The sequence below is a fragment of the Micromys minutus genome (genome assembly GCF_963924665.1).
Source record: "Micromys minutus genome assembly, chromosome: 1".
In the NCBI taxonomy this organism is placed as follows: domain Eukaryota; kingdom Metazoa; phylum Chordata; class Mammalia; order Rodentia; family Muridae; genus Micromys; species Micromys minutus.
In genome coordinates this window covers 45,114,631-45,140,455 of record NC_137969.1, presented here as the reverse complement: position 1 = coordinate 45,140,455, position 25,825 = coordinate 45,114,631, and the positions used below count along the sequence as shown (strand labels likewise).

At 42.4% G+C, this 25,825-nt stretch overlaps 1 protein-coding gene across 4 annotated transcripts in view; it reads left to right on the top strand.

Moving 5' to 3' along the window:
* Nucleotides 1-3,977: 3,977 nt before the first annotated feature.
* The window catches only part of EHBP1 (EH domain binding protein 1), a 256,389-nt gene continuing 234,541 nt past the window's right edge, over nt 3,978-25,825 (top strand). For all 4 annotated transcript variants that reach the window (XM_080916906.1, XM_080916905.1, XM_080916904.1 and 1 more), the window contains exons 1-2: nt 3,978-4,133; nt 4,942-5,343. In XM_080916906.1, the coding sequence (XP_080773032.1) occupies nt 5,240-5,343 (104 nt within the window). In that variant the 5' untranslated portion in view covers nt 3,978-4,133; nt 4,942-5,239. The remainder of the gene's footprint in view (nt 4,134-4,941; nt 5,344-25,825) is intronic.

Genomic DNA, 25,825 nt, shown 5'->3' with positions numbered 1-25,825 from the left:
TAATTTCTCTTGCACACACATTTAAGATCTTTTTCTGAAAATTCTTTGAGAATAGGAACTTACTTTAATGTACTATTAATAGTTTTTTTTTTTAAAATATGGTCAATATTTAGTTGGTATTTAATTATAGGATGAGCAGACCAAACAATCTTAGAATAGTCTATATTTAAAGTTCTTCAATCAATTTAGTTGCTAGACAGGTTATTTTTAAAAGTATTGTGGAGAGAAGCTGCTGCTCCTTGCAGCTCTCAGCAGCCAGCCCATGCACTTGAGCTCAGCAGCAGAACAATAGCAAGGTCCACTGTTAATGACTTCCATAGACGAGTTAACTCTTTCCATAGCTACCTTGGTATCTAGAAAGAAAAGTAAGTTTATAGTCAATAAAAATATTAGGTTGGGTATAGGGGCACAGGCCTTTATTCTGAGTACTCGGAAAACAGAGGCAGCCAGATATTTGTAAACTGGAGGCTACCCCAGTCTATATAAAGAGTTCCAGGACAGCTTGGCTACATAGAAAGACCTTGTCTCAAAATCATCACCATCATCGTCGTCATCGACAACAAACAACAACAACACAAAGACTACTGGTCTCAAAATTTTCTACAACTTGAGAGAACTTTATAGATATAGTTTCCCTCCCCCCCTCCTTCCCTCCCTTCCTCCCTCCCTCCCTCCCTCCCTTCCTTTTTCCTCTCATTCACATTGCTCTTTAGATAGTTTCTTTACATTGCAGTGCCCTCTTTAAGGAAGGAAAAGGATAATAAAATAAACCAGAGTGTCCACATTAGAGCATTTGAGAGTTTATGATGAAGAACAGGAACTAGAGTAAAACCATCTGATTATCATGTGAGTTCTCAAACTTAGATGAACATAGTTCATGACCACTTCTATAAATTACCCATCGAAAAGGTCTATACACACAATATTTAGTAATGAAGCAGAACGTATTACTTAGATCATAATGGCATAAAGACATCTGAGAATTCTATAGTGTAAAATAAGAATACATCATGTTTTGCAAAGTCTCTGTAAGGCTAAGGACACTGTCAAGAAAACAAAATGGCAGCCAACAGACTGGGAAAGGATCTTTACCAATCACAGCTAATAGAGGGCTAGTATCCTATATATACAAAGAACTCAAGAAGTTAGACTCCAGAGAATCAAACAATCCTATTAAAAATGGGGTACAGAGCTAAACAAAGAATTCTCAACTGAGGAATATTGAATGGTTGAGAAGCACCTAAGGAAATGCTCAACATCCTTAGTCATCAAGGATATGCAAATCAAAACAACTCTGAGATTCCACCTCACCCCAGTCAGAATGGCTAAGATTAAAAAAAAAAAAAAAAAAAAAAAAAAACAACAACAACAACTCAGGTGACAGCAGATACTGGCGAGGATTCGGAGAAAGAGGAATACTCCTCCACTGTTGGTGGGGTTGTAAGATGGTACAACCACTCTGGAAATCTGGAATGGATATAAAAATTGTGGTATATTCACACAATGTAGTACTACTCAACTATTAGAAACAACGTCTTTATGAAATTCCTAGGAAAACAGATATATCTAGAGAATATCATCCTGAGTGAGATAACCCAGTCACAAAAGAACAGACATAATATGCAGTCACTGATAATTGGATACTAGCCTCAGAAAGCTCTGAATACACCTGAAACAACTCACAGACCATATGAAGCTCAAAAAAGAAGGAAGGCCAAAATGTAGAAGCCTCAGTCCTTCTTAGGAAAAAATAAAAGTGTATAGCACCCTCTCAGAGTGGGGTACACATAGACCTTAAATCATTAATAATTCAAGAGCTAAAAATGCAGCCTTGTGGCAATCCTTAGTATTTAAAAATCATTATGTTTAATCTTTACACACCAAGAAAACTTTGACTATTTCCATGTTACGTTTTGTTTTATATGTACTTTATGCTCATTGCAACTGGTAAGTTTTCAATGCATAGTATCAAACCTCAAAAAAAAAAAAAAATCAAGTACTGACTAAAATGTATATTCATATAGTTTTATGTAAAAATCCTTTTAAAATCTGTACATTTATCTGTTAAAATAAAATTGTTTAATATAAAAAGAATAATCATGTTGGTTGTTTTAAATTTTAGAATTAAGACTATAGCAAAATAGGTGATATCTATGTCATTTCCTATAAAATGTACATTTTTGTGGTATTATTAGACCAATTTCTTCTCTTGAAAATGGAAATGGAGTTAAATACTGGGTTCAAGCCTGTCTTTCTGTCTGGCCTGGGTGTATTACAGCTGACTCTTGCTCCCTATTCTATACATCCGTCTCACATCCTCCTCCCTCCGTTCCCTCCTCCAAAGGATTCTCCCCAGAACACCAAAAACTTTAAGTCAGTTAAAAAAGTTTGCCTCCAACTTTAATCAGATTAGGAATCAGCCTGGAAACAGCGTGCATGCTTCCACCTTCTTTCCAAACCCCTTGCTCATTCTTTGCTGAGGAATTGCTGAGTTTTGCTTTTTTGACCATTCCCTATCAGCTCCCCTCTCGCCCTTCCTCTCTCCTTTCCCTGCCCTCTTCTGTTCCCCACTCCCTTTCTCTCTCAGACCCCATATCTTAGACACATCCCTAGCCTCCTTCCCAATTAATCTTACTTTAGTGTTTAGTCCCGAGAAGTACTTTGTTCTTTCTCTTTATCCGAGATCTGTGAAACATCTAAAGTGGAAAGCAAAATTTTGTGTTTTGGGATAGGATGGATAATTTCTTCCCCTTGAGAAAGTGTCTATAGCTTTCACAACCTCAAAAGGGATCTTGAAACCTGGGGCAGTGCTTCCTTCACACCTGTATGACTAGGGTGTACACTTAAAATCCCAACGATCTCAGTAACCTGGATGTTGAAGCAGGAAGATCATGAGCTTGAGGCTAACCTCTGGCATATAGTTTCAGGCCAAGTCAGCTGCCTGAGACTTTGACTCTTTTGATAGTTGTAAACACCTCTGCTCTCAAACTATTAAGTTATTTCGTTGTCTTCCTAGTCTTTAACACCCCCTCCCCAGTCAACCACTCCCTAATCCACCCACAGCTCATACCAGAGGATAATGAGACCGCAAACGAACACCAGAATGCAAGATTCAAAGAAATGCTGAGAATGAGAACAAGAAGAGACTGTACTGTAAACATTTTATGTTTAGCTCAGCCCTCCTTGAACCTGGGGCAGAGGCCTGGCAAGGTCAGGGGAAAAACTCGGAAAGAATTGAGTGAAATAAAGGCTGTGTTTGCAAAATCGCTGGCTTCCAGTGGCGCAGGAAAGGAGCACCCAGTTCGTGGGTGGGGATGGGACAGAATAGGAGAGAGACCACAGCACCTCAGTGTCCCTGGCCGCCTCTAGAATCAGACCCAGCTCGGTTCCTACGGCAGAAGCCAAAAACCCTGCCCCGCAGCCACGGTGCCTTTGACGGACAGCCACTTTCTGCAATCGCTTTCCAGTTCACTATAAACATCCTTACTCCTCCCGCCTCCCGCTGCCCTCCCAACCATTCCAAGGAATGGGCGGGATCGTCCTTCCTGATTTACAATTTTTTTTTTTTTTTTTTTTAAGAAAAGGAGGGTAGACCCAGCGGGTTCCAGCTCAGGGAAAAAAAAAAAAAAAACACCTCGCGGGCTGGGGGGTGGAACCCTTGTGATCGGCATGAGGATCTCCCAATGGAGCGACTCTTTTGCCTAATGCCCGCCCATCTGGGAGGCGGGGCTCCCGCAGATTCGGCCAATGGTGGCGGGGCGGACGGAGGTTGAGCCGCCGTGGGTAGGGTTAGTGTGAGAGGTGCGGCGGGGGAGGTAATGATGGTGGTGGCGGCCGGGGAAGGCGGGGGAGGGGGATCTGGGCGCTGAGCCGCGGCTCTGGCAGGGCTTGCTCGGGCTGGCGGGCGGGTGACGGTCGCAGGGCGCTCCGCCGGGGAGGGGGCGCTGCGCTGGGAGGGGGGCGGGCGTCGTCCGCCCGGGAAGCTGCAGACCCCGGCTCCCGCAAGCGAGCGCCGCGCCGGGCTTCGCTGTTCCACGCGGCTCCAGCGGGGATGGAGGACTCGGTGGCGGTGGCTGCTTCTGAGGCGGCGGCGACCGAAGAGCGGCTCTAAGGAGGGGACAGCGGGATTAGAGGTGTGAGGAGGGCTTGGAGTGGACGAGCGGAGGGTCCAGGGTTCGGTGACCAAGGCTGGAGTCTAATAGCAAGGCTTGGGTGACAGGGACCACGGCTGGCAACGCCTGTCTCTGCGGAGGCAGGGGTCTGCACTCGGTGCGTGAGAAGAGGAGGCTCAGGCCGGCTGCCCCTAATGGGGGAGGGAGGCACCGCACCCCGCACTGTCCATTGGCCCGCTGGTCATCGCTTCAAGCCCAGGCAGGAGTTTCCATTCCCTTCCTCCTGGCAGCCAAGGTGAAGGGGAAGCAAAGTGGCCTGGAGCTGGGGACCTTGCCCTCCCTATGCCGTGAGATTTTCCTCCACTCCTAGTTCTCCATCTATTTCCCTCTCCTACTGAACCAGCATTTCTCCCGGCACCGTGGGTTGTTCTAAACATACATTCTGAAGCTCGAGGCTGTTCATTGTCGGCAGAAAAATAAAGTTTATTTAAAAATACTCCACTCCTAACTGGTGGTAGATATTAATCAACATCACCGACTTTCCCGCCCTGTTCTCCCTTCTGCGATGCTAGGTAGGGAAGGCAGGGCCTGACTGGCATCTCTCAATTGTTGGTGCTGACAACCTGGTGTATTGCTGCCTGCCTTCGGTGTGATTTGTCATTTCTTCCTTTGGTATCTTGCATCCTTGATGTTACTGGCTTTTGAGGCCGGTGTTTTGTTTCATTGTTTGAAAACCGCAGATAACAGAGGTTGTTGCCTTCTTATCTAACATTTCTCGTGGTTCTGTCCTCATAGTCTTTCTCTTTTTGTCTGTGTTTTGCTTTTTCAGTTCTCCAGAATCCACGTCATATAGCCCCTGAGGTGGAATGGTGATGTCTCCATGAGGGAACCTCCTCTCAGTCACCCTGTCCTGTGCATCAGCTGTTCTTGACTGGGCCATTCATCTAAGATAGGATTTACCCTGTGAAACAGGGAGAAGACTGATGGACTCCAAGCGTCATTTCCAGTTATAGCTTTTTGTTGAAAGTACAGGTATACATGCCAAGCTCTTGTGCTGTGGACCCTCTGCTTTATTAAAGCTGCTGTGTTGTTAACCCAGAACGGTTCCAGTCTATTGACCTATCACCATGGCCTCAGTTTGGAAGCGACTGCAGCGTGTGGGAAAACACGCATCCAAGTTCCAGTTTGTGGCCTCCTACCAGGAGCTGATGGTTGAATGTACAAAGAAATGGTAAGACTTGCTTGGGGGTAGATTGGGGTCTTGGTGCCTCACCACCCACCCTACAGCTTGGACTGCGGGTCTTTTGGTAGCCAGTTTACTTGCAGTGGTACACAAGTGGGCAGAAACTGGGCAAGGGGCAGATGCTCCAACAAGTACTCTGTGTGCACTGCTGCTGCTCGTACTGTCCCTGTGGATTTTAATTACCCCATTTCAGAGTGTCTCGGGACTACAGCTGAGAACACACCTAAGTACAGTAGTTTTGGTCTTATGGTCATTTGTCATCGGTGTTAGAATAACTTTATAACTTCAAAGAGAGAATGGTTATGCATATATTTTAACATAACATATGTCCAGATATATAGAAATTTTTATTCTATAGACTGGCAGTTTTATTTTGTTTTTATTTTTTTCCCATATTTACTTAGAGACTTTTTTAGTATTTGAATAATGGAATGCCAGTGCACACAACCTTAGAAATCCTCTTGTGAAATGCTTGGTCAGGCAACTGTATTTTCTCTTAATTGCCTAATGGGATACATTTCTTGGCAGGGCTTAAGGAAGCAATTAGTAGCAGTGGGCTGTCATTTGCCTCTTTCTCTCCATTTGGGGAAAGTAAATTTAGGGCTTTCTTTTACTGCTTTAAATGATAAGAAACAAGAATCCTTACATACTGAGGGGGAAAAGTTAATCTTAAGCAAATGGTCTTTTGAGTTTTGGTTTATTATAGCGATTAAGCACTATTACTACAAAATAAGTCAATTTCATCAAGGACTGTAGTCTCTGGTTGGTAGTGAGCTCACTTTCTAACGTCCTTCTCTTGGCTAAAGAAAACAGCTTGCTCCACCCTAGCATTCTTAGTTCTGTCTTGAGTTTATAAGGAACATTATTTTAAATTTAAAATCAATTCAAGAAATATATATTCATGTATGTTTATGTATGAATATATGAAGTCTACCTAGTTTATATACATACTGTTGATTTAGAGACAGAAATGGCATCCTACCTGCCCTCAAGGAGCTCACAGGCCAGGGTAAGGTAATTTAAGTAACTTTACTTGTGATGGGTTCAATAATGTAAATATGTATGTTTCCACCCAGCTGGATGTCCTGGGGATGCTCCTTCTCTGTAATTCAGTCCCCGTGTGGACAGTAGTGGTACCACTCATAAAGATCAAATGAGCAGAACAGGGACATAGTAAATGCCCATGAAATGGCAGTGTTATCTACAGGGCTCACAGAGTACAAAACAGTGAAGAAGAAGACTGGTAAGGCAGCAGGTGGTGGCTTTATCTGCGTTCCTGGGATCTAAGCTGAGTCTGATGTTATTTTAGTGTATTTTCTTTTACTTACCTCTAGTAGGCTAGGCTGGCTAACCAGGAAGCCTCAGGGATCCTGTCTTCTCCTCCCCAGCACCAGGGTCACAAACAATACCAGTGCTCCTGGATTTTACATGGACGCTGGGGAGTGAATTCATACTCACCCCATGCGCAAGCATTTCACCAATTGAGCTATCTCCCCAGCTCAGGCCCAGTCTTAGAGAATCTTGGTTATACATCAAATCAGAGAGGAAGAAGCAAGGAACAGGTTAGAAATTCCACACATTTAGACAACCTACAGCAGGATACATGTTGGGAACTGAAGAACTGCAGCCTTTAGATCATGAGGCTTTAAGTATACCATGCAGGTTGGGTGCATCTGGGCATCCCTGTATTATAGCATAGGCTGAGGCAGAAGGATTTCAAGTTTGAGATCACTCTGGGATCCAAATTCAAACCGTCCTTAGATAAGAGTTTCAGGTGAGGGAAATCACAGCGTGGTAGGGCATTTGAAAGCCTGGAAGAATTCAAACCATAGAAAGTCCTATATTGTTATCAGTCGCTTGGGTGTGTTAGTGTGTTGGTGACAGGGTCGCTTTGGAAGTTTGGAGATGAAGAGATGTTTAGGTTTGTAAGTGGAAAATTACCAGGCTATGCTGTGGCAAGGGTGGGTAACTGAGGCAGTGTTCCTCCTGTAGCTGTTGCAGTCGCTAAGGTGAGCCCACTACTGACAGGGGCTCCGGAGGGCATCAACTGGAAGAGACTTGATGGTTCTGTCAGTTGGGGATGGGGAGGAAAGGTGGAAGGGAGAAGGAAAAGTTTAGATCGGCACCAGGCTTCTGCCTTTAAAGGCTAGGATCTACCAGGAAGGAAGGTGGTCCCATTGTCTCTGATTCTGAACTTGGTAGTCTACTGGGAACGTCTGCTTTAAATCTAATTTTGAGACAGAGTTTCATTGTAAGACCAGGCTGGTTTCAAACTCAGATTCCTTAGCCTCTGCGAATTAGCTCTAGGGTTATAGGTGTGAGCCCCCATACTTGACTTGATCTTGTTTTCTTCCTTTATTGTAAATATATTTTCCCATACAATATATTCTGACTAACCCTTCCCTGTACTCCTTCTAGTTTTTCCCACCTCTTCACCCATCCGTATCCACACCCTTCCTGGGTCTCCTTAGAAAACAAACCGGCATCTGAGGGACAATAATAAAATAAAACAAAATAACCAAAGAAACAAAACAAACAGAAAGAAGACAGCCCAAGAAAATGTACACAAACGGGTATAGACTTGGAAAGACTGGCCTAGACCCACATTTTCACACATTTAGGTATCATAAACACACAAAACTGGAAGCCATAATATATACGTAAAACTTGAAGGGTAAAAAAAACCAAACCAAAACAAAATAATACTGGTTTGTGTTGACCATCTGATGCTGGGCCTTAAAAGTGGTTTATTTCCCCAGGGAGACTCCTTTGGAGAAAATTCATTTTTCATTTGCAAGAGGCTGTCGACTGGAGATGCCTTCTGGATCAGGAATGGGGCATGTGTCCACTTCTCCTTCCAGCTCTAGAACCCTGTGTGGCGTGGACCCATTCAGGCTTAGTGCACGCTGCCTCATTCTCAGTGGGCTCCTGTGAGCATAGTCCTGCTGCATTTAGAAGGCCTTGTTTCCTTGGTCCTCCATCCCCTCTGGCTCTTACACTTTATTTTTTCTTTCTCTTCAGCTCAGTTCCCTGAGCCCTGAGGAAAGGGATTTGATGGAGACACCCTCTTTAGAGCTGAATGTTCCAAGGTCTCTAATTCTCTGGATTTAATCTCCTTGTGGGTCTCTGTATTTGTTCCTATCTGCTTTTCTGATGATGGCTGAGCAAGGCACTGATCTATAAGTATATCGGAATGCTTATTAGGAGTCATTTTATTACTGCTCCTTTGGTAGATGGGTAATGTTTGGTTGTCCCCTGACTATGTTTAGTCTCCGGTTCTTGGCACCCAAGCAGTGAGCATATGGATGCCATCCCTTGGAGTGGGCCTTAAACCAAACCAGATACTGGGTGGTTACTCCAACAAGCTTTGTGCCACCGTCCATTCCTTGTGGGCAGGGTACCATTGTAGATCAGAGGGCTTGTAGCTGAGTTGGTGATTACATTTCTCCTTGGTTAGTATGCAGGGTACCTCTGGACCAAGAACTCTAGCCAAAGGGGTTGAAGACTCTAGGTAGACACCGGCTCCACTTCCCCATGTTCAGTGAGTTGTGTGGGTGTTATTTCCAGCAGTAGGGTCTTGCCATCAGTTTGTGGAGAGCAAACAGCAGCCTGGGTTGTTGTAGGGTTCCTGTGAATCTCATTGTTTAACAGCATAGGCATTCAGGTTATTTTTCAGTTAAGAGAAAAATCAGTTTATTGCTGGGTTTGGTGATATACACTTGAAATCTTAGTACTTGTCAGATTGAGGCAGGAAGATCAGGAATTCAAGAGCAGGCTCTCTTACAAAGCCATTTAGAGGTTAGTATGGGATTATGTGAGGCCTTGCTTCAAAAGAAAGAAGGAAGGAAGGAAGGAAGGAAGGAAGGAAAGAAGGAAAGAAAGAAAGAAAGAAAGAAGAACGAAAGATAAATAAAATCAGTTTCTTGTGGGGCATAGTGGTTTGTTTGTATGTGTAATCTAGTCATGAGGGAAGCTGGAGCAAGAGGGTCATCCTGACAGGAGGCCATCTTAAAAAACTAACCCCTACCAAAAGAAAAAAGAAAAAAAAATCCATTTCTTCCTCATTATCTGTAGATTCTTTTGTGTTTTTCTTTCCCTGTATGACATTTACCCCATTGTTAACACATCTTAAGGCAAAAGCACTAGTGAGAATCAAACTTGATTGTAGTTGAATAGGTGGTTTGATTATGCTAGTTATGGTCATTAAGGGTCTGGTAGTTAAACCGGAGTCTATGATTAGGTACAGACTTAATACTAGAAGCACTTGAATGCTCCGTAATTTCAGATGAACAGTACCATTTTGTGAAATCTATTTTGTTTTAATTTAAAGATACAGTTAGCGTTGGGCTCAGTGGCTAGGAGCACTTTCTGCTCTTGTTGCAGAGGATGCTGGCTTGGTTCCCAGCACCCACATGGAGGCTCATAACCAGCTGTAACTCCAACTCCAGAGAATCCATTGCATTCTTCTGACCTTCATAGGCAGCAGGTACACAGGTGGTGTACAGACATGTAGGCAAGCATGTCTACACATAAAATAAATAAACAAATCCTTAATAAAAATTCAGTTTACTGCTAGTAAGGTAATAGTGCCCATGAAATAATGTATCTATTTTATTTTCTTATTTGTAAGTGGATCCTTAAGTAGAACTTTAAAGAATTTTCATTATATAGAAATTGATTGTAATAATTTTTAGTTAACACACCTTTTGCCTTAGGGTCCTTGTAAAAATACAGATCAGGCCCAATTTCTAAACGCATATCCTATAATTTTCCTCTTTCTATTTTTTTCACTCTTGATTTAGATACTTGCCAGAGCTCAAATTATTTTATACATGTACTAAGTGTAAAATCTGTTTAAAGTATGTAAAAATAGACTTGAACACACAGTAAGAATGTTTTCATCAGCCATGTTTACCTTTCACTTATTATTCATGTGTTTACTTTTGCTGTCCCAGGCATTAAACGTTGGGCCTTCTGCATGGTGAATAAAAGCTCCCTGCCATGCCGCTGTATCCTAGCCCTACTGTGATGGTTCTGCGTATTACTCTAGTGGAGTGGGAAAGTGAGGGTAGAGGAGGGAAAATAGAGATTCTAACTGAAAAGTGAGTGATACTAAAAATGAATATAAATGTAGTTAGGACAAGAAAAACAATGTGGTGTAAAATTAGAGAAGAAAGAATAAACTGTACAAAGAAAAGCAGGATTTCATTAGGCCTCATTAAGGCTTAATGCTTTGTGGGGGTGGTAGCCTGTGTACTTGGGGGCCATTACCTTTTAGAACCTCGCTACTTAAAAAAATCTTCATGAGATTCAGGCATTTGCAATACCCAGGAGCCAGGACTTCAGGAGCCTTTCCTCTGGGATTTTAACTGGCTTGCTCTTGTGCAGACCTTACACAGGAAGCCACAGCCACTTTGAAATTGTAAGTATACCAGCTCTATCATTCCTGGTGCTGTAGTGTTTTTCTGCAGATACCTGCTACCTGTGGCTCTTACGGTGTTCTACTCCCTCTTCTGTGACATAGATTTCCCACTTGGAGCTGAGTACTCCACAGTCTCTTATTCTCTGAATTTTGATTAGTTGTGTGCTTTATAAAATAATTTAGGGTACAGTTTCATACTGTGTTAATTTGGTAGTTAACCTGAGAAGAGGGAAACTCAAAGAATTAGCTCTGTGAGATTAGCCTGTGGACATGTCTGTAGGATGTTTTCTTGATTGCTAATTGATGTTGGAGGACCTTGCCCACCGTGGGTGGTACCAACCTTACACAGGTGGGCTTGAGCTGTATAAATGTGAGCCTGAAAGCAAGCACAGTTTTTGCTTTAGTTTCTGCCTCAGGTTCCAACTTTCAGATTCTTGCCTTGAATTTCTGACTTGGTTTTCCTCAATGATGGGATATAACCGATAATCCAAATAAATTCTTTGTTCAAGTTGCTTTTGGCAACTGCTGTCACAGCAACAGAAGGCAAACCTTCTGTTTGTCGTAGACTCCTTAGGCCTTGGACCTATTCAGCCACAGGTTTTAGTCCCAGTTACTGGAGCCAGGTTTGAGTTCTGTTTTGTGGAGTGGACTTTTAAATACAACCAGAAAGTAATTGTTTATTCCCATAACATTTGAGTAATTTTTATACTAGTGGATATATTTTGCCTGGCCAGTTGTTACTGAAGTTTTCAGGGTTCATGCTTGGGGAAGACTGTTGAATACTTTGATCTCTTGGGTGTTATGCATAGACCTCCTCCACTGCTATGAAATCTAGCTGGATCAGTGCCAGTTTGATTTCTCCAGGTTCCCTGACTCAAGCATGTCTTTATCTTCAGCAGTATGAAGATCTTAATCATACCCTCAGATTTCTGGGAGGTAACCAGGAGCAATGGCAATGGTCTGCATTCATTTTTTATGTATGTATCTAAGTATCTATGTCTGTCTGTTTGTCTGTCTGTCTATCTCTCTATCTATCATCTATCTATCTATCTATCTATTTATCTATTTTTGGTGGTTCTATGGAAAATGGCACTGTTTATATAACACTTGCCCAAAAACACACCACTACCATTGTACTAGATTAAGGCATAATTTATACTTTTTACAGACAGATATGCTGAATTGATTAAATGCAGCATTGAGAGTTTTGACAGATGATGTACTGGTGCAGCTTGAAGTAAGTATACGGAAGGGGCAGCAGATCCAGCGTGCTGGTAGGTTATGACGTAAGTGTGGATCAGCAATACCAGAGAGGGATGGAATTGCAGGTGAGGAGAAGGTCTTGGTGGGAGAAATCTATACTTTTTGTTTGTTTGTTTTATAGTTTTTTAAGGTTTGAGATACCCAGATGAAGATCTTATCAGTTAGTTTGTGAGAGTCACCCATGGGAGAAAAGAGGGCAGAGCCTTCATGTGTATAACACAACTGTGGGACTGTGGGCAGTTTTCTATGGCTTTCATCCAGGCTGAGAAGAGTCGAGGTTGGGACCCGAGACACTGTCATATGCATATACTGAAAACAGGGAGCAGTAAAGTAGAAGGAGATTAGGAAAATGTGTTTTCCAAGAACTCAAACATGAAAAGCAAATCAAAAAGGCAATGTTGGCTAGTTGGATATTGCTAAAAGGGTGAGCAAAACAGCTCAGAATTTGACAAATTGGAAAGAGCTGATGGCCCTGAAAAGTGATTTCAGAGGAATATTGCTGATGGGAGCTGGATCGCATTGGGGTCTCAGGGTTTCTATTGCTGTGAGCAGACACCATGACTACAGCAGCTCTTATAAAGGAAAGCATTTAATTATTGGGGCTGGCTTACAGTTTCAGAGGTTTATCCCATTATTGTCATGGAGTGAAGCATGCAGGCGGACATGGCGCTGGAGAAGGAGCTGAGAGTTCTACATCTTGATCTTCAGGTAGCAGAAGGAGACTGTGCCACATTGGGCATTACTTGAGCATATGAGACCTCAAAGCTTGCCCCCAGAGTAACTCACTTCCTCCAACAAGGTCACTGTAGGCATAAGCTTTTCCCAACCTACTTTAGTAAGAGTTCAACCTCCCTTCTAGCCCACCACTTACCAGAGGTAGTGGAAAAGAAAAGTTATTAGGACGTGGGGGAAGTAGACCTGTTTAGAAATAGTTATTTGACAGGGAGTCGAATCTTCATTGCCAGGATATCAGCAGTTCAGTCCAGTAGCAAACACCAAATATGAATCTGCAGCTTCAGTGCAGTCCTCTGGGCAGACACCACACATGAACCAGCAAGGGGCGGTTTAATCCAGATGATACTGCAAGGCTCACCAACCTGCCCGAGGCTGTGGAAGCAGCAAGAAGCTGCAGTAACCTCACAAGAAGTTCTTGGGTGAGTTTCTCTCTACAAAATCACTACAAGCGGAGTTCATTAACACAGTGTAAGGCAAACTAATACATGTGTGTCTTTAGTGAAGAACAGCAAGGCAGAGCAAAGCAAACCAATGCTTGAGCTCTCACTGTCTGTGGGGTCATATTTATGTTCCTTTTGAACATCATCTTTTCACATGTGTTGTCTGCTTCAGGAAAACATTCTTTCACCTGTGTGTCCCAGCAAAACATCCTTTGATGTAACTGACTTTCAAAAAAAACCCAGAAGTTTCTACTTCAGGCCACAATTAACTCCAACTATAAAATATATATTTATATTTTTATATAATATAATGTAATATAATATAATATATTTTTACATATAAATATATATTAAATGTATTTATTTATTCATGAACTCCTAATAGTGTCACTTCCTATTGGGCCAAACATTCAAACACATGACTCAGTGGGGCTATTCCTATTCAAACCTCCATAGGAAGACCTATGGCAGAAGCTGGTTTAGCAAGTAGAAGCAAAGACAAGACTTAGCTACAAGTGACCAATGCTCTTTGCCTCTGCTGTCTGTTCTCTTAGGGCAGAATCAGGAGCTACACACAGCTGTGGGGTGTGAGGAGAGAGCAGGTGGGAAAGTGTCGACCTGTGAATGAGTTGACTTAAATACAGGGTTGCTGGCTCTTGCCCAGGACCTTGTAACTGTTTAGAATGTGGAGGGATGTAGTCACCAGGGTTGCAGATGTCAATCCGGTTAGGTTTAGAGTTACTTGACCAGTGTTTGGTCAGGTATGTAGAACCTAGGGAGAGAGGGACGAGAGAACAGAGAGTGGGGTATGTGGCAGTGTTAGAACTGTCGACCAACAGACATGGGCTGGAGCAGGGGAAGGTCAGGGCACGAGTGTGAAAATCGTGAGGCCTGTGATTACAGAGCGTATGGAAGTGACTCTTAGAGTAGAGGCCACAGGGTGAGCCAGGCAGAAGGACAGGAGGCTGAAATCAGATATGCTTGACATCTGGAGGATGTGAAGGATCCTACCGTAAGGTCCAGGTGCTGGTCTCCTTGGGGTAGATGGCTCTCAGTGTTAAGACGTGAACACACATGCTGATATACTTGTAATGACTCTGCTATGTCTTAAAACATAAATGTGTTTGTTTCTCTCAAAAATTTAAGAACATATTTGAGCAAATCTGTTCTTTACCTTGGAGGTGCTCCTGTTCCCACGGTATTAAAGTATGGCCACTAATAACTGGTGACCAGGATGCAGTGGAGGAAAAAATTTTTGGAACTGGAAAGAATCCATTGTATGCTTGCCCTATAGAGAGACTTTTGTTTTTTGCCAAGAAATTTAGAGTCTGAAATGTGGGCCAGGTTATTGTTACGGCTCTTGATGTTTAGGATAGGGAGGTTCTTAGATCTTAAAAGAGACTGGGCAAAAAGTAGTGACACTGCTTCATTGCTTCTGAGCTTGCTTCTGGAGAGATGAGGGTTTTGTTGTTGTTTGTTGTTTTTATTACTCTTTGTGTTGTAAATTATGTGACTCTTATTTCTTGAAAAAATATCCAACTTATCCCCATTTGTCTCTCAATAATCATAACTTCAATAACATCAAGCAGTCACCTAGGGTTCCATTATCGGGAATAGTATTCCTTCTGTTGGTCTGGTCTTAAGTCACATTAGAGTGCTTTCGGTCACTTGCCACTACTGTACACTTAGTGTTACTGTGCTGTTCACTGATGTGCTTCATAAGTCACAGCTGGGTAGGACTGCTAGCTGTCCTCTTCTTGTGGAAGCTTGCACAGTGCCTTTTGTTATCATGAGAGATAGTTCTCTCTCTCTCTCTGTGTGTATGTGCGTGTGCGTGTGCACGAGAGTGTACACATGCATGTGTTACACGTATAGAGGCCAGAGGAAACTTTTAGGAATCAGTTCTCTATTTGAATTTGGGATCTAGGGATTGGACTCTGGACATTGGGCTTGATTTGAAAGGACTTCGAATCACTGGCTCAGCTCAGCTGCCTTTGAAAGACACACACTTGTAACAGTACTAAACTTTTAAATTTAATTTAAAATTTTGTGCGTGTGTGAGTGTGTGTTTAGATCAGAGGAAAAGTCTTTGGAAGTCAGTTCTCTCTGTTGTGATCTGGGGAGGAAATCCAGGCTAGTGGCAAATGCTTCTACCCAGTGAGTTATTTACTAACTGCCTCTCAGTGTGTTAACTTGCTTATAATTACATGACTGTGGTCTTGGGGGTGAGTTTTGATACCTGTAATGCTTTATTCAGATATGAAATACTTATCCTTTGTGAAGTACAGCTTCACAAAATTCAGCTCTGATTAGTTGTTTAAGACACCGAATGGAGCCTTTTAAATGCCATAAGCAGTCCTAGCTGTGTTTATCTAAATGTTAATTCTGCCCAATGACTTCATATACCTTTAGAATAGATAAGAGTTGACAATTGCTGGCTGAGTCCCACCTCTAGTTGTTGAGGTCCACCTGCACATTCTTTTCATTTATCTGTCGTTTCTTTTATACTGTAGTGGAGAGTTAAGTAAGTCATTGCCACCTAGATTGTGTAGCTGCCAAGTTTAAAGTCGATACTATTGACTGTTTAGGAAAACGTTTCACTGGGTGTAGTGGCTCACACTAGTAATCCTAATACCATGAGGCTGAGGCAGTAGGAGTTTGAGGCTAGCCTAGGCTACAAAGAGAGTTCAGGCCATCCTGGACTACAGAATAAATTCCTGTTTTAAAACAAACAAACAAGCTAACTTAACAACAAACACAAAGTAGCTCTATAACAGAAAACCTAAAAAGCTTACTTACTTCTGTTCTGTGTCAGAGATGGACTGTATAATAGAGCTCATGGTAACTCTAATGGTCTATTATTCTAACAACTTTGGGGAACATTGAGCTCTGTGAATATACAAAGCACGTGCATTTCCTGGCTCTGTGGACTTGAACAAGCAGTGTCTCAGCACCCGATGTCTATGGGGCTGTTCTGTGTGCTGCAGGCTAGAGTTCTTTGGGAGGCAGTGAAGCAGCTCTGAAGGAACTGAACAGGTCTAACTTAGAATGCACTCATTAAGTTCCCATTGATATTCCTGTTCTCTCCGATGGCAGAGTTACAGAAAGTATAATCTGAGCATTAAGAGTGTTCTGAAAAAATGAATTGGTCTAGAGAGACCAAATAGTAAACCAGAGAGCCTGGAGTGCTGGGCTGGAAAGATTTGTTTTGATATGTTGGCGCTTGGGAAGAGGACTACATACTTTTGTTTCTGGAGTAAAATCAGTTCATACAGTTTTATAATCCTTCTTTGGTAATCACTTCAAGTAACTGTATGGCTAAATACAGGAACGTCTTTCCTTCTGAGTAATCTGTCATTGCTGTGCATGTGTCCTATATCAGTGACACTCTCCTCCTGTCTCTCCTCCCTCTCCAGAGCCCTAAGCATAGAGTGCACTCCTGCTGAGCTCTAGACCAGCCTAAATCTCATGCTTTACCACAGTGTTTTACATTTTAAACATCCTTTATGTGTGTGTGTGCGCGCGAGCGCGCGCGCACGTGCCTGAGGTTAGAGGCATCTCCTAGGGCTGGAGTCACATGGTGGGAGCTACCTGCTGTGAGGACTGGGCCTCCTCCTCATCTCACAAAACAGTTTTTCTTCCAATCATGATTTTTAAAAAAGGAGCCAGGGAGTAAATTGTATCTTTTTTTGTGGTAACTGTCTTATGTTACATTAAATCTTAGTTTGCTTATTTTTAAAAGTTGGTTTTAAAAAGATTATGGGATGAAATTTTAAGGGATTAACTGAAAAGGTTCTGCTCATTGGGCTTAGTTTGGTCTTGGTTTTGTAATTAAAATGCTCTGTGGACTAATCGTGACATTTCCAGAAATGTGCTGTTGATGCATCAGATGTGTTCTAATTTTGTAGGACATTTCAACAAAAGAGTCACTGAAGTAGTTCACTGTATGATTTAAAAATAGTCCAGTGTTCTAAGGGAAAACCAGCCCAAACATTTTGAACTAAATGCTCAATAAGAATGCTGATATTCTGCGTTAGGATTATTGCACAATGTCTTAAAAGGCATCGAGCTGAGGTTGAAGTTCAGGCAGTCAGCACTGTGGACCTCCACCCTGTTCCTTACCCTCAGTGTGGCACTGAGGAAGCTGGGCTAATAGGCACCTTTGGTCTATTTGACTTACTGAAAACTGCACCATTTTTATTAAATCCAGTTTAGCTATTTTAAAACACTTTTAAATTTTAAAAAGTATAAAATTGGCCTGGGTTCAAAGATACTGTAAAGACCCATTCCCTGCATATGTCCAAGTCTGTCAGCTTGAGAATTTAAAAGTGCTGTGTTGATTAACTTTGAGTCACAGAGCAGAGCCAAGGTCTCATTGGAACAGGTGCTGCTAGCCCCTGGAGAGAAATCCACAGACACGAGATTTAGCAGTTTATGGGCAAAAGAGAAACACGCTGGCTTAGGTACTGGTTCTTTCTTTTAAACTTAACCTAAAGAGGGTTTTTATTATGACCCACCCTCAACCCTTAGGGAAAAGGAAATAACGTGTAACTAGGTGTGGTGGCATAGTCCTACTGTCTCTGTGCTCTGGAGGCCAAGGCTGAAACACTGTGACTTTTGGAGAGATTTCAGGCCTGGGCTGCATAGTGAGACCCCTAGTGAAAGTGGAAAAAGGAAGCAATAGAATTACTGTTGAATTGGTAATATTTCTGTTGGCTTTCAATGAAATTTCTTTAAGATAATATGGTTGGCACACCGAGGTTCTCTCATCACCATTTAGTAGAAAATAGTGCTGTCTGTACAGGAGGACACAATCTTTAAATTAGGCAAACTTTCAACTTTAGTCCTCGTTTATTATTAGTCCACATTGACTGCTCACTACCACAACAGTGAGGGGCTGCGAAGGGTCAGGTCATGTTACTGAAGATCGTCGGATTCACTGGAGTGTCTGCAGACAGGGTAAGCTCCTTGTCCCTTCCATCAGGGAGAGTGTGCAATTCTGTGTTTTTCAGATTCCAAATTGCCAGTGAACATGACATTGGGTTTTACACCTGAATTTTATCCTTCCTTCAGCTCTTTGCTCCAGGAATGCTTTGTCAGACCCTGAGGGACATTTCCTGTTGCTACTTCAGAAATGTTTGAAAATTAAGGGTTAGAATTGTCCCTGCTATGGTTCAGCTAATTGGTGATACTTATTTAAAAAAAAGTGAGATTCAGTATATAGCTACCAATACACGTCAGAATTAAAATAAGTGTTTGATCATGGGTCGATTTAAAGACTGATTTTAATTACCCTCTTCTGTATAAGCAGAGACTTGAGAAACTGCTAATGGTGGGATTTTCGCTTATTTAAGTTGTGAACGTGCAGAGCTTTGGTGCTGCTGTTGTACTTCAAGGTGCAGCTGGACTGCCCTGGATCTGCCCTCTGCCTTCCACTGTTTTCTTTCTCCTTGGATGTATCCTTTACGTGTACTTCAATTTCGCTGTGCCGTCAGCCCCCAGGAGCGTTGCACTGAACTCAGGGTGTACCAAAGAAATCCTTAAAAACATGCTGCATAGAAGCTCGAGCAAGCCCAGCCTTTGTGTGTGTGAATGTGTACAGTACTCGTGTGTCCCAGTGCATGCACCAGTAGGGATCAGAGACCTCGTGGGCCTCGGTTCTCAGTGCTGTGTGTCTTGGGATCACGAGACAAGCACAAGTTGTTGACTTGGTGGTGAACATCTTTACCTCTGACCCTCAGGTTCAGCTTTAATGTTAGTTTGCTGCGCTCCTTTCAATGACACGATATTTTTGCAAAGATGGGATTGTGGGAAAAAAGCAGTTATGAAAATCTGTGGGGAACAGGATACAAGGGAGGCAGTGGCTGGGTTCGAGACGTCGTCCATTGCCAACGTGAGTAAGCTTTTAGGATCAATACTCTTTTTAGGTTGTTTGGTCCTGACTATGTAGTAAGTGGAGTGGTTTAGTGTTTGGTTTGGCTTGAGGCCTGGGGAATCTGTGATGAAATTGTCCCTGAGAAACAGGTCTGAGACCCTCTGCAGTAGGCGCCAGTGTGTCCTCATGCTTCCCACGTCCCTCTGGTCTGTTGCCTGTTGTCTGTAGTTAGCCTTCTAGACACTGGCTTCTGTGCCTAGTTTACAGGCGTTTTCTTTGCTGTAAGGTTAATCGTCTGCCCTTCCATACCATAGTCGTTAAGAACTGGTCACTAAATCCCATGTGTACTCAGGAGAAGAATTTTTTTCTGTTTATTGGAAGTATAAAAAAAGTGTGAACAGATGTCAGATCCACCACAGAAGGATGAAATTCTGGAGGTGTGTACCTATCCCCTTCTCTAGTTTCAATAGCTTATGTCTCTAGTTAAATTAGTTAATTAAATTTTATCAATAATCTCAGCCAGCAACAGTTATTAGGGAATTAACATTTATATAGTTATATTGGTTAATTTATGGACCTTATTTTGAGTCCTCAATTATTCCAGTAATTCTGCTTAGAAAAAAATGTTTTTTTTTCTTTAAATGACCACTCTAGGGTTATGTGTTTGTTGTTATTGTTGTTGGTTTAGTCTCTAAGAGTTCTTCAGACCTTGCTTGGGTTTATATGTTATTTCTGACTAGATTCGGGCTTTAAGTTCTTGGTTACCGAACTTGAGTGATGTATATGTGGTGGAAGTCACATGACAGAGCAGGTATTCCTGATGTGAGGCTTCTGTTTGCACTTCTGCACAGTGGTTCTTTGAAACAGTGTACATGTCTGTCTTCTAAGGAACCTTTTTTTTTTTCAGCTAGTCTCAGAATCTGTACTTCTCTTTAATTTGAAACACAGGTAAGCTTGTTTGTAATTTAGTGAAATTTTCATGTGTTTTCCAAAGTAAGAACTTCTCTTTTAAAAGAGAAGTTAACTGTTAGTTTTTTTTTTTTTTTTTTTTTTTTTTTTTTTTTTTTTGGTAGGCGTTCTTTACTGAGATGAGCAAGTTTTCCTTTATTCCTGATTGGCTGAGACTGAGAGTTCTGATCATGAAATGATATTGGATTTTGTCAAACACCTTTTCTATATGTAATGACACACATTTCTTCTTTAGTTTGGTGGCCTTATGTATTATAGTAAGTGATTTTGTGTGTGTGTGTGTGTGTGTGTGTGTGTGTGTGTGCTTGTGTGCTTGTTTTGAGACAGGTTTTATGCTATAGCCCAGGCTAGCCTGAAATTAATTGTCCATTCTAGCTCCCAGCTTAGACAGTTTTTCTGTCTCAGCCTCCTGTATGCGGAGTTTCTGTGTGTGAGCGACTACGCCAAACTCCACGATAGCTTAATTGCTGAATGTAGAACCAGCCTCACACACATAGAGCACATTCCACTTGGTCAAGGTGTGTGTGTTTGTTCAAATTTGGAGGAAGTTAAAGTGAGTATAGAGTATTTGTATGTGTTCTTCACCCTGTCTCCTTTGGCTCCGTGTACATAGTCACACATTGTCACGGTCATGTTAGAATCAAACAGTTGCTGGCAGCTAGCTGGCCTCCAGACTTTATTCAGCTCCACCAGCGTTTTCATCTGTGTCCTTCATCTGTCCAGTTACTGCGGACAGGCTGGTTCTCCCTTGTTCTCCTGATTGTTTTGTGTCATCTATAAAGATGAATTTGGTGTTTCGTGTGTAAGGAGTGGGTCTGAAGTTTGGCATCGATCCTTGTTCCTCAGTCTTTATTCCTCATAATTTACTTATCCACTTTTGAGACAGGTTTCTGTAGCCCTGGCTGTCCTGGAACTGAAGAGATCCACCTGCCTCTGTCTCCCGAGTGCTGGGACTGAAGGTGTGCACCACCACTGCCCGGCTGAGGTGAATTACTTTGTATAGACGGGGATTGACATGTAGACACAGCTTCAGGTCCTAGGTGGCTTCACCCAGTCAGATGTCCTGTAAATCTGTAACTTAGGCTTAATTTGTCATATTTAAGAAACTTTTGGGCAAAATTATGTCCCAGGACAGTACCCTGACATTCCTATTTTGCACAAAAACTTAAATATATTTTAGACTGTAGGATTGAGAGCTGTGAGGTGATCTTAAAAATAATGTGTCTTTTTGGCAGGACATGAATTATTTAAACATGCAAAAATACTTTCTGAAACACCAACTTTTTAGGAATTTTAAATATATTAGGAGTGGTAATTATTTGACTGATATACATGTACCAGGATGCATCTCAAAGGTTATATATATATCTTTCATTCTGTGTGAAATAATTTTGGTTTTTAAATTTCTATGCCTTTTGTGATAGTATAATTAAAATTTCTTTTTTATTCTTTTAATAAAACAATCCCAAGAAGTTTGGAAAGGAGAAAAGAGTATGAGCTAGTAACTAATTGCTGGGGGAGGCTTACCATTTAGCACAGTGAATTTGGAGTCCTACGTTTGGTCCTTTTGTGTGTGTTTTATTTTTTATTACCTTTGACTGTATGAACTTTTCAGAGAATGGCTTTACTGATTGGTCATGTGCTTCATGTGGAGAGCAGACAAGTCAATTTCTTTATGCACTGCTTGAAGTAAAATAACTTACTTAGTTTAGTGTTTCCTAAAAGCAGGGAACAATGGCTTCAACAATTAATTTCTGGGAATAAAGGAGAAGGATTTTGTTATATTTTCTCATTTCCTATGGTATTTTCTGTTGTATCTAACAATAGCCATTAGGCATGAATATGTTGCTTTCTACTCAGTTCAGCCTTTGCAATGTAGTTTTCAGCCTAGCAGAAGAGTAGACAATAGTTTGATGAAGTAAGTAACAGCTATGGCAGCTTGGTGAAGTACTTGGTAGGTCATTCTGACATCTTCACATGATGGAGCCTTATGCTTAATATATCATTATGCAGGTTGGAAGCACATCATCCACTTATAAGCATTGTCAGCACTGTGGGTGCAGTGGGGTCAAAGAGCTCCTAAGACCCCACCCAGCTCACCAGCTGTTGTGATCTGTCTGTCACATCCTTATCTCGGTCCATTGTCCTGGGTTCCACAGTACTTCCTTCAGTGTTGCAGAGCAGTAGGGGCTGGAGGGGACAGACTTGCCTTGTTCCTAATTTTATCTATTGAGTGTGATGCTAGCCGTGTGTGTGTGTGTGTGTGTGTGTGTGTGTGTGTGTGTGTGTGTATGTGTGTGTGTGTAATCAAAGAAAGTTTCTTTATATACCAAGTTAGCTGTGAGGGTTTTGTTATTGTTGTTGTTGAGAAGGTTTTTATTTCTCCTTCATTTTATTTTTCCTGTTCTAAGCAAGGAAAGGGTGACATATGCTTAGGATCTCTGTTTCAATGCAAGGCTGGCTGGATTTGTTACTTTAAACTTGAGGTGAGGCAAGGCAACACAAAGACAGATCCACGGTAGAGGAAACTGTTCGCCTTACGGCTTCCAAGCTACATCGTGGGGACAAGCTTGTGTGCCCAACCCTCTCTCCACTTTGTGTGTGAGTACAACGTGTGCATGTATAGAGGACACAAGTTGCTATCAGTTGATGTAGTTGTAAATACTAGAAAAGGCAGTGAACTGCTGTAAACTCAGCTCACATTCCCAGCAGCTGCCCCCTGTCCTCACTGTCACAATTCCCAGTAACCCAACAAAATCAAAACTTTTGAAGTTGTGATTTATCAATCAGATTTATATCAGTAAATTCTCACTTCCACAAAACATTCACACAATAAACTCAGAGCCAATTGGTATTGATATAAACTGCCCACCTAGATAAGACAGATTGTCCTATCCATTATAATATAGTCATAGTTACTTGTGGTTATTTAAAGCCACAGGGGGTGGATCATCTTCCCCCTCCATTTTCTCTTCTTCTTCTCCTTTCTCTTCTCCTTTCCAAAACTCTGTCTCTGCCTCTCTTTTTCACTGTCCAATCGCAGGCTTGCCTTATCTTGTGCCTGCCCTCACCTGCATATAGACATCAACCACAAGTTACAGCCTTGCTTGGCTTTTTATGGTTTTGCTGAGGCTTGTACTCAGGTTCTCATGATTGCATGACAAGCGCTTTACTGACTAACCGTCTCCTGCTTTTTTTCTCATTGCTTTTGTCTCCTAGCCCTGTCCTGTATACAACTGAAAGTGCACTGATTCGCTCCTCACAGCTTAAACAGTTAACAGCACTCTGTAGAAGTCCAAGTCTCACTCCCCACCGAGAGTCAATGCAAATTCTTATATGTTAACTCATATAAAATAAAAGAGGCAACTCGGTACCCCAAGCTATCACACAGTGGCGAGACAAGCATGGGCATTCACACTTCAGAAGGGAGGAATACAGCACAGGAATGACTGATGGGTAGGATCAAAATAATACTGATGCCTAGCAGGGGAGACATTGGGTCCCAGTGTATGGCGGTCTGATGCAGGTAACCCATGTGGCCTTTCCCTGGAGCTGGCTTTGCTTCTACCTCGTAACTCTTCTTGGTCTTGTGTTCTGGCATCTCCAGTGTCCTTCGGTCTTGAAATGCCACTTCCACTCTTAAAGATGCCTCCAGGGAATACAGTCCTGTTAATCTACCAGTGCCATGTGGAGGATGCCAAGGGGCACCCAGGAGCAGTGAGGCGGTGTGGCGACCCTCTTGTGCTAAGCCTGCACTGTGTGAATGCCTGGGCAGTAGAAGGGTCAGACGAATCTAGGGAACAGTGTCCTAGGTGGCCCTGTGTGAGCAGAGTGCCAGCAGCTCGCCCTCCTCAAGGGAGAATCTTTCAACTGAGTTTTCCCTGTCACGCTCACGGTCCCATGATGCGGATGGCCTGGCCATCTCCCAAGGCGCTTTTCCCTCTGGGACCTCCGGTATCCTGGTCTAGCTTGAAATGGTTTTGAGTTAGGTCTCTGGCACAAGTGACATCTGGGGACCTTTTATTCTCTGATATATTAGAGATCAGTCGGATATTTTATCTTTTGGATTCATTCAAATTTTTAATCTTTTTTATTTGATTATAGTTCCAAGTTTTTCCATATTCTCATCTTCAACTCTTTGTTTTATGTTTTCTTAGTTAAAAAATAACATAATTTTAAGAATGTTTTCCTCTTTATTAAACATTGCTCTTAAAATTTTTATGTGTGCATACTCCCTGTGTACATGTGTGGAGGTCAGAGGTCAGTATTATATGTCTTCCCATATTGCGCGTTAGCTTATTTTCTGATTTTCAGTGAGTCTCTCACTGAAGGAAGAGCTCACCAGTGACTAGTAGACTGGCCAGCATGTCCTTCAGCTCCTCCTCTCTTTACCTCCTAGTGTGGGGATTGCAGAGCTGTACCACGTGCCTGGCTTTTTCTGTGGTCCCGTGCTGGTGTGCCTGCAGTACCGTGTGTCTGCAGTGCCGTGTGCCCGCAGTACCGTGTGCCCGCAGTACCGTGTGCCCGCAGTACCGTGTGCCCGCAGTGCCGTGTGCCCGCAGTGCCGTGTGCCCGCAGTGCCGTGTGCCCGCAGTGCCGTGTTCCCGCAGTACCGTGTGCCCGCAGTGCCGTGTGCCCGCAGTGCCGTGTGCCCGCAGTGCCATGTGCCCGCAGTGCCGTGTTCCTACAGTACCGTGTGCCCGCAGTGCCGTGTGCCCGCAGTGCCGTGTGCCCGCAGTGCCGTGTGCCCGCAGTACCGTGTGTCTGCAGTGCCGTGTGCACCGCTGATCCTTTGTGTTCCAGGCCTGTAATGTCTGCCTCTGAGCTGGTTCTGTCACCTCAGTTCATCTAGCTCCTGTTTTCTCTCCTTTTCTTCCTCTCTAGGTCTTTTGTTTCTTTTGTTTTTGTTTTTTACCAGCATTTTGTCTTTTATGTTATTTTTTCTTAGGAACCCATGGCTGTTCATATTAAAGATGGAGACAGTTAAGCATATGCATGGAGTGGTTGGTAGCTTACCCTCCTTTGTGAGAGGATGCTGTCTTCCTTTTGTTCCTACCTTTCCTTCTTTCTTTTCCCCTTCTCCCTCTCTTCTCCATTCTTCCTTTCTTTACACACAATATCATTTAACAGTATAAGTGATTTATAGATTTCTCTTTGTGTATGCATGTCTCTATGGGTGTATTGTGTGTGTGCATAAACGTGTGTATTCATGTCTCTATGGGTGTAATGTGTGTGTACATAAACATGTATATTCATGTCTCTATGGGTGTAATGTGTGTGTACATAAACATGTGTATTCATGTCTCTATGGGTGTAATGTGTGTGTGCATAAACATGTGGATGCATGTCTCTATGGGTGTATTGTGTGTGTGTGTGTGTGTGCACATGTGTATGCATGTCTCTATGGGTGTAATGTATGTGTGCGTACATGTGGATATCTATTCTTGTTCTTCCTTGGTCACTGTCTGTCTAGTTTTTCTAATATAAAGGGATTTCTGAGTCAGAAAGTACAACAATGAGTCATTGCTGTGTGTGTATGAAATACAAATTTCCAAAAATGTGCTTGCTTTCTTTATTGTTTTAAAGTACTGCCCACAGTGATCCCTTTAATTTAGCATTTTACATGTTCTTTATTTCCTGTGGCTGTTGGAAAAAGTGTTGCATGCCACCAATACAAATATTAGTATTCTTGTGTGTTATCTGAACATATTTTTACGTTGTTCCTGTGGGGCTCTTATTTCACAAGTCAGAAGCCCCTTGGGGCCT